The sequence below is a fragment of the Prionailurus viverrinus genome, chromosome F1, assembly GCF_022837055.1.
Source record: "Prionailurus viverrinus isolate Anna chromosome F1, UM_Priviv_1.0, whole genome shotgun sequence".
Classification (NCBI taxonomy): domain Eukaryota; kingdom Metazoa; phylum Chordata; class Mammalia; order Carnivora; family Felidae; genus Prionailurus; species Prionailurus viverrinus.
In genome coordinates this window covers 38,649,005-38,657,681 of record NC_062577.1, presented here as the reverse complement: position 1 = coordinate 38,657,681, position 8,677 = coordinate 38,649,005, and the positions used below count along the sequence as shown (strand labels likewise).

Here is an 8,677-nt window from a genome sequence, read left to right as displayed (position 1 = left end):
CTTGCGCAGGGGCGGGGAGCAGCTGCTCTGAGCGCTGCGGTGTTGCGAGTTGAGTTCGCCCAGGTAAGAGGAGAGTTTTCTGGTTGCAAGGTGGTGAAGACGCATGCCAGCGTTGGTCCCTGCGGTGCTAGGTGGAAAGGAGTCCTGTTTCTGCCTAATGGAGTTTCCACTCTTCGGAAGGGAGAAGCTGGGAAAAGCGGAGGCTTTGTAGAATCTCTGCAGCCCTTTGGTGGCCCGAGCTCCCCGAGCGCAGCAGGAAGTGTGCCCCTGGGAGAAGTATGCCTTGGGGCCACGCACAGGCGGTTCTGCCTTCTTCACCATCTGGTCCAAAGTTCACGTTTCCTTCATTAGCTACTGAAACTTATTACAGGGCTGCATACTGGTAGGCATTGTTGATTAAAAAAAATTTTTTTTTAATTTCTTTTAATGTTTGTTTATTTTTGAGAGGGAGAGAGAGAGAGAGGGAGACACAGAATCGTCGCAGGCTCCAGGCTCCGAGCTGTCAGCATAGAGCCCGATGCAGGGCTCGAACCCACGAACTGGGAGATCTTGCCCTGAGCCGAAGTCGGGCGCTTAACCGACTGAGTCCCCCCGGGAGCCCCTGATTCAAAAAAAATTTTTTTTTTTTTCAACGTTTATTTATTTTTGGGACAGAGAGAGACAGAGCATGAACAGGGGAAGGGCAGAGAGAGAGGGAGACACAGAATCGGAAACAGGCTCCAGGCTCTGAGCCATCAGCCCAGAGCCTGATGCGGGGCTCGAACTCACGGACCGCGAGATCGTGACCTGGCTGAAGTCGGACGCTTAACCGACTGCGCCACCCAGGCGCCCCAAAAAATTTTTTAAAAGAAAGGAAAAAAACTTACATAGATAGACTAGACCTGCCCTCAAGGCATTTTGCCCTTAGGAGGAGAGGCTGTCAGATGAATTACCACTCACGATGCAAGTTGGTGTGGAAGCAGAGAGGGTGACCTTTGAAAGGAGTAGAGGATTGGGATGCATTATTAGAGAAGGGCAAGAAGTGATCATTTAATGTGTATATGTCTGTAGGTATGAAAGAATGAGACTCTTGGGGGCAGCAAGAAGTCGGTGTGGCTGAAGCACAAGTTTGTGGAGAGTAGTTACTGGAAATGAAGTTGGAAATAGGCGTTGGGGTTTGATTGTAAAGAATCTTTGTGCCCAGAAAATAGGCAGTAATTGATGGCTTTTGAGCCAAGGAGTGTCATACACCAATTTGTGTTAATATCATGAGACTGGGGTCTGGTTGAGGCAACCAGAGAAATTTCTTTAGAGAAATTGTCTGGCTTGTTCTCACCGTATTCTAATCCCTTTACCATGCCTTTCTCCTGGGTTCTCATTTTATATAAAACTACACTGTTACTTGTGGATTCTTACTGTCCTTGCTTTCTCAGTATCTGCTTACTGAGAAAAGTAGTAAGGATCTGTATATGAAAGGTGAGGTTAATTATCTAGTAAAATAACTGCCTCCAAAAGACGATACTCTTATAATAGTTTTTTTTTTAATGTTTTTATTTATTTTTGAGACAGAGAGAGACAGAGCATGAGCAGGGGAGGGGCAGAGAGAGAGGGAGACAAAGAATCTGAAGTAGGCTCCAGGCTCCGAGCAAAAGATGATACTCGTAATGGGTGTGGCTAAGGAAATTTGGAAGTACTTTAAGGAATAATTCAGGGGCACCTGGGTTGCTCAGTCGTTTAAGCGCCTGCTTCAGATTCTGTGTCTCCTCTCTCTCTGCCCTCCCCACCTTGCCCTCTCTCCCTCTCCTTGTCTCTCTTTCTCTCTCTCTCTCAAATAAAAACAAAAATTTTTAAAGAATAGTTTATATGAAAGGTTGTTGTAGTATAATTATATTTAACAATTTAATTCACTTGTAACATTATTAATCTTATTTAAGTATTTCCGGAAGAGTTTGTTAATTGTGGAGGAGCAGCAAACCTGAAGATTAGAAAAGAAAGACCCAAAGGACCAATTTATCTGCAACACAGTGCAGGAGAGTGTCTTTACCTAACCAATACACAAATTTACTCTCCTTTAAACATCCCTGTGATTGAGGTAGGTGGCTCAATCTAAATTTATGATTATCATAAATAACAACCATTCAGCTTACAATCTGTGCCCACCAGGTAATCTTCTGATTATAATTAGTTTTCCAAGTAGAAATAACTTGAGAGACTGTGTGGGATTAAAATTAAAGATTTTACTGTAGTTGTACAAATTAATTAATTGACCTTTTAATGTTTAAGCCTTTGTGAGTGAGCCTGGAACAAATTAGTACATCTAAGCCCTACTAAACCTAGGTTTACTGCCAAGTTGAGTTTTTAGTTTATAAAACTGAGAACCAGATCCTGAGGTGTATGTATTTGTGGACTTTTATGAGGTAATTCTAAAACTTCATATGGAAGAGCAGAGGATCAAGAGTAATCAAGACATTCCTGAAGAAAAAGAACAAGGTGGAGGAACTCAACTTATATATATCAAGTCCTATTAATAAGTTATAGTAATTAAAATAAGTATTGGCTCAAAGATAATCCAATTGACCAGTGGAACAAATTGAAGAATCCCAAAACAGATCTACCCATATATGGAAATTTAATTTATGACCATATCAGCAGGGAAAGGATAGACTTTCCAATAAAAGGGACTAAGACAATTGGTTATTCATATGGAGGAAGAAATCCAAAATTGGGCCTCTACCTGACAGTATACCCAAAAAGTGATTCCCACTGGATTAAAGACTTAAATCGTAACACATTTAGAAGAATATGTAGACAAATAGCTAAGTTTGGGGGTAGGGAAAATTTTAATACACAAAAGTATCCGTGTAAATGAAAAGGTTTTAAAATTGATTATGTTAGAGTTAATAGTTGTGCGTCGGTTCAAAGACATCAAAAGTTTGTCAAAAGACAAACTGGCAGATGGTATATGTAACTCCTCTATCAAAAGATCCGTGTCCTTTGAATAGTAGCTAAAGGGAGAAGTAGAGTTAGGAAGGGTGTTGAGTGGGTGTGGATGTGGGTGTTTGTTTTAGGTGAGAGATTTTGAGCATATGTGAATGTTGATGGGAAGGAGATTGGAAATACTAAAGAACTGGAAGGATGTGGAATCCAAGGTACATGGAGAAAACAGACATTTAAGCCTTTGCTTGTAAATATCTCAAAGTGAGACTACCTCCATATCATTCATTCCTTGCTTTCCTTACAAAGCTTATATGGACTTCCTCCCGCAGCTAATATTTGTCAATCCTTTTCTATGCCAGGCATGCTGAGGGTGCGGTGGGGGGTAAAATTAGACCCAGGCTCTACCTCATGAGTTTATAATTTGTCAACGGGAACAGACATTAATTGAAAACTTGTAGTGTGTTTGTTGTTTGTAGAACTTTTTTCATTATTTACACTTTATTTTTAAAATTTACTTGCTTGAATAGATAACAAGAAGGAAATAGAAAAAGCGTAGATTCCCTTCTCAGAATGGAGATTGATATGAAGAATTTGTTTTTTACTATATTGAAGCCATGTGCTAAAAACCCCAGTCACCATTGCTGACTATTTCATGGTTGCCCCTTTTCTCCCTAGTGAATCCCAGCCAGCTCCTAGGGTGGTGCAGTGAACTGTGTGTGGTTCCTTCTGCCTGGGGACCATGCAGAGAGCTTCCCGTCTGAAGAGGGAGCTGAAGTTGTTAGCCACAGAGCCACCCCCGGGCATCACTTGCTGGCAAGATAAGGACCAAATGGATGATCTGCGAGCTCGTACGTATCATGTGTTGCCTATGATGACCCTACCGGAGATTGTGCTGAAATCTGAACATTTGTATACTCTAAAGTAGAGACCAATGGCAAGGTCAAAGTGCCCTGCCACCTTTCTAACCCTAATTTGTTTACATGTATAAAAAGATTTGCTTGACATTGCTTCTTTGGTCTTTTATTACACCTTTTGCTGACTTGTAGCCAGGATTTGGACACCAGCTCTGAAGCAGTGTTTAGACCAAAGGTCACCATCTCAAATATCTGTGAGGCCAGACAGGAAACGTAAATGATTAGAATACTGCAGTCCATACAAAACAAATCTGCAGCTTGTATTTGATCTATGGTCAGTATTGTCCAGCTTCTGTTTTGATCTTCCATCTCTCCTTTGTTTGACACCATGAAACAAAGTACATGGGTACATTGGTGTCTCGCATGCGAGCTTATTAAAGCCCTGAAAGAGAATTACTGTCCTAGACCTAGCTTTTCTTTAGGACCGTCAATTTTATTAGGTCTGTATGGTGTGGTCATTTGAATCATCCAATTACCTTTTAACTAGGTTTTTTTCTTTTAAGAAATATTAGGTGCGGCTGACACACCTTATGAAAAAGGTGTTTTCAAGCTGGAAGTTATCATTCCTGAGAGGTTAGTATGAATTAGATTCTAAACTTACTAAAGCACGGTTATTGGAAGATAGAGTAATGTAGTAGAGTGTTAAATGTAGGAGTTAAAGGTCCTAGGTTTTAATCCTAGTCTTAGGATTTAATGTGACCTTGGGCAAGTTATCTCTCCGGAGTTCAAATTCCTTCTCTAAAAATGGGTTAGATCACATCTAAGGCCCCTCTTTTTTTCATTGTGCTAAAATGTACGTACCATAAAATTGATCATTTAGGGGCGCCTGGGTGGCGCATTCGGTTAAGTGTCCGACTTCAGCCAGGTCACGATCTCGCGGTCCGTGAGTTCGAGCCCCGCGTCGGGCTCTGGGCTGATGGCTCAGAGCCTGGAGCCTGTTTCCGATTCTGTGTGTCTCTCTCTCTCTGCCCCTCCCCCGTTCATGCTCTGTCTCTCTCTGTCCCAAAAATAAATAAATGTTGAAAAAAAAAAAATTTATAAAAAAAAAAAAATTGATCATTTAAACCACTTGTAAGTGTTTGGTACGGTGGCATTAAATACATTCACATTGTTATGCACCTATCACCATTCTTCATCTCCAGAACTTTGTCATTTTCCCAGACTGAAACTCCATACCCATTCATCAGTAACTTGCCAGTCCTCTCTTCCCCCAGCACCTGGCAACCACCATTCTACTTTCTGTTTCTGTGTTAAGGCCCCTTTTAATTCAGATCTCCTTCAAGGTTCTCATCGGGTGAGTTGCAGTTGCAGATTTGTGCAGAATGAGGAAGGAAAGAAATGAATGTCTGTTATGTAGACATCTATTCACTAGGTCAGATCCTGGCCAAACTTGTTAAAGTCCTGAGAGAAGTTGCATAATAGTCATGTGATAGATCAGTTCTGAAAATAGACTGGGAATTTTCCAAGGTTTGTGTCTCAGTAAAAAGGCATAATAACCAAATGGCAATGTATAAATCTTAATTGCATCCTGTTTTTCAAAAAACCATATGTAAAAAAAAAAAAAAAAGACTGGGGAGCAATTGAGGATATCTGAATAGTAGATGATATTGGAGAATAAATTTTTAATTTTTTCATAGGTATACTGGTAGCACTGCAGTTATATAGGAGAATGACCTTATTCTTGGGAGACACATGATGAAGTATTTAGAGGGTGAAGTGGCTTGATCTAGGTGGTGGGTATATGAGTGTTTTTAATGCTATTATTTCAACTTTTGTAAGTTTTCATAATAAAAATTTGAGGAGAGAAAAGTTTTGCCTGTCAAAGGCTGTCTTCCTGATTAGTCATCAGGAAACTTTATAATACATTAAGAAGCAATATTTTAATAAAAATTCTCTATTGTCCTATGCTTTCAAAGGTATCCGTTTGAACCCCCTCAGATCCGATTTCTTACTCCAATCTATCATCCAAACATTGATTCTGCTGGACGGATTTGTCTAGATGTTCTCAAATTGCCACCAAAAGTGAGTGCTGGGTAAAGGGTGGACTGTATAGCCGTCTGTGGTTCTCCTCTATATAACTTGAATTAGAGTATAACATTTTTAGTAATACACAAGTATCTGCCTATTTGTCTGTGTATAGGGTGCCTGGAGACCATCTCTCAACATTGCAACCGTGTTGACTTCTATTCAGTTGCTCATGTCCGAACCCAACCCTGATGACCCACTCATGGCAGACATAGTAAGTATCTTCTTTTCCTCTGCAGCCCATATCCTACTTTCTTTATACCTCCGACTTCATTTGTGAGGATAGCTGTGGCAGCTGCAGCTGAACCACTACAAATCATTTTTCTTTCCACTGACTCTTCTTTGATTTTGTCTCAGTCCTCCGAATTTAAATATAATAAGCCAGTCTTCCTCAAGAATGCCAGGCAGTGGACAGAGAAGCATGCAAGACAGAAACAGAAGGTATGATGATTGTACAGTTCTGATTTTGCTCCTGTTTTTAGCCCATTAAAAGTGTATCTGTTTATAAATGTATACATGTTTATGAACTTTGCTAAACTTGTACTGTACTCTAGAGTAGCTAATTGATCTTTTTCTCCTATTGCAACTTTCTAAATACTTATTCAGCAAAACAGCCTAGTAGTTCAAACAAAAAGTACATTTTTCCTTAATAGTTGTCATCTATTGACAACACTAGAGGGCGGGCAGCATCTGGTTAATTTTATATATGTATATATATATATATGTATGTATATATACTTTTCAATTTAATTTTTTTTAATTTACATCCAAATTAGCATATAGTGCAACAATGATTTCAGGAGTAGATTCCTTAGTGCCCCTTACCCCTTTAGCCCATCCAGTAACCCTCTGTCTGTTCTCCATATTTATGAGTCTCTTGTTTTGTCCCCCTCCTTGTTTTTATATTATGTTCATCTGTTTTGTCTCTTAAAGTCTTCATATGAGTGAAGTCATATGATATTTGTCTTTCTCTGACTAATTTCACTTAGCATAATACCCTCCAGTTCCATCCACGTAGTTGCAAATGGCAAGATTTCATTCTTTTTGATTGCCGAGTAATACTCCATTGTATATATGTACCATATCTTCTTTATCCATTCATCCATTGATGGACATTTGGGTTCTTTCCATACTTTGGCTTTTGTTGATAGTGCTGCTATAAACACTGGGGTGCATGTGTCCCTTCAAAACAGCATACCTGTATCCCTTGGATAAATACCTAGTAGTGCAATTGCTGGGTCATAGGGTAGTTCTAGTTTTAGTTTTTTGAGGAACCTCCATACTGTTTTCCAGAGTGGCTGCACCAGCTTGCACTGCCACCAACAGTGCAAAAGAGATCCTCTTTCTCTGCATCCTCGCCAACATCTGTTGTTGCCTGAGTTGTTAACGTTGGCCATTCTGACAGGTGTAAGGTGGTATTTCATTGTGGTTTTGACTTGTATTTCCCTGACGATGAGTGATGTTGAGCATTTTCTCATGTGTCAGTTGGCCATCTGGGTGTCTTCCTTGGAGAAGTGTCTATTCATGTCTTTTGCCCATTTCTTCACTGGTTTATTTGTTTTTTGGGTGTTGAGTTTGATAAGTTCTTTATAGATTTTGGATACTAACCCTTTATCTGATATGTCGTTTGCAAATATCTTCTCCCATTCTGTAGGTTGTCTTTTAGTTTTGCTGATTGTTTCCTTCGCTGTGCAGAAGCTTTTTATTTTGATGGGGTCCGAGTAGTTCATTTTTGTTTTTGTTTCCCTTGCCTCCGGAGACATGTTGAGTATGAAGTTGCTGTGGCCAAGATCAAAGAGGTTTTTGCCTGCTTTCTCCTCGAGGATTTTGATGGCTTCCTGTCTTACATTTAGGTCTTTCATCCATTTTGAGTTTCTTTTGTTTATGGTGTAAGAAAGTGGTCCAGGTTCATTCTTCTGCATGTCGCTGTCCAGTTTTCCCAGCACCGCTTACTGAAGGGTTAATTTTTTAATATATATTCTTGGGGGTAGCATGGATAAATGAGAGATGATTTAGATTCTTTTTTCAAAGTTTTCTTTTTTAATGCTGAGAAGCGACTACTGCAGGAATCAGGAAGGAGTGAGAGAGGTAGAGGAGGGAGGGGAAAATTAACATTTCTTATGGGACCATTCATGGAAGAAGGAAAATTTCCCCGATTTAAATTGATAGAACTTCCTCCTTTAACAATACAAATTGCAGGAAAACAAAGATTTGCACGTTCTGTTTCTTGCTGAGTTATAACATCCTTCAGATTGAGTTAAGTAGCATTTACTTATGAAAAGAAACAAAAATTTAAAATATACAAAAGATTGAGGAGGATGCTTTTGGAGGGAAAATTATATACAAGAGGCAACAAAGAAGTACTTGGAAATAATATTACAGCACTTCATTGTTCTCCATCCTGGTTTTAGTGTGAACCTTCTATCTTACTGTATCTGCTCCTTTTTAGGCTGATAAGGAGGAGATGCCTGGTGATCTGCCAGAGGCTGGTGACTCAGAAGTATGCAGCACAACACAGAAAAGGAAAGCCAGGCAGCTGGGAGGCACAGAAAAGAAATTTTGCCCTGATGCTTAGGGGTTCGTCCTGGTCTATCTTAGTTAATATATTCTTTGCAAAGATGCTCTAATTTGCTTACCTTTCTTGACTGTTTGTCTTTGTATTTGTTGACATTATCATTTTTTGTATCGTCTAAAACAGACCTTGTGTATTTACATATTCTGCTCTACATAGATGCTCTGAGGGTAGTTTGTTTTATTTAGCTTGTACATACGTATTTTGAAACCTTTTAAACCTGAAAAATAAATAATCATTTAATGTTGAA

The 8,677-nt window shown here is 39.6% G+C and overlaps 1 protein-coding gene across 4 annotated transcripts; it reads left to right on the top strand.

The window, feature by feature from the left end:
- Positions 1-8,677, top strand: UBE2T (ubiquitin conjugating enzyme E2 T). Of its 4 annotated transcripts, XM_047841006.1 has the most exons (9): positions 45-63; positions 181-382; positions 1,914-2,071; positions 3,592-3,764; positions 4,334-4,403; positions 5,747-5,852; positions 5,971-6,069; positions 6,213-6,296; positions 8,305-8,677. In XM_047841006.1, exons 4-9 carry the CDS (start codon positions 3,656-3,658, stop codon positions 8,428-8,430), a joined length of 594 nt encoding a protein of 197 aa, XP_047696962.1. In that variant the 5' UTR covers positions 45-63; positions 181-382; positions 1,914-2,071; positions 3,592-3,655; the 3' UTR covers positions 8,431-8,677. The 4 variants fall into 4 exon arrangements, with proteins under 4 accessions (XP_047696961.1, XP_047696963.1, XP_047696962.1 ...); XM_047841005.1 differs by lacking the exon at positions 181-382 and having other exon boundaries at positions 1-63; XM_047841004.1 differs by lacking the exon at positions 45-63 and having other exon boundaries at positions 77-382.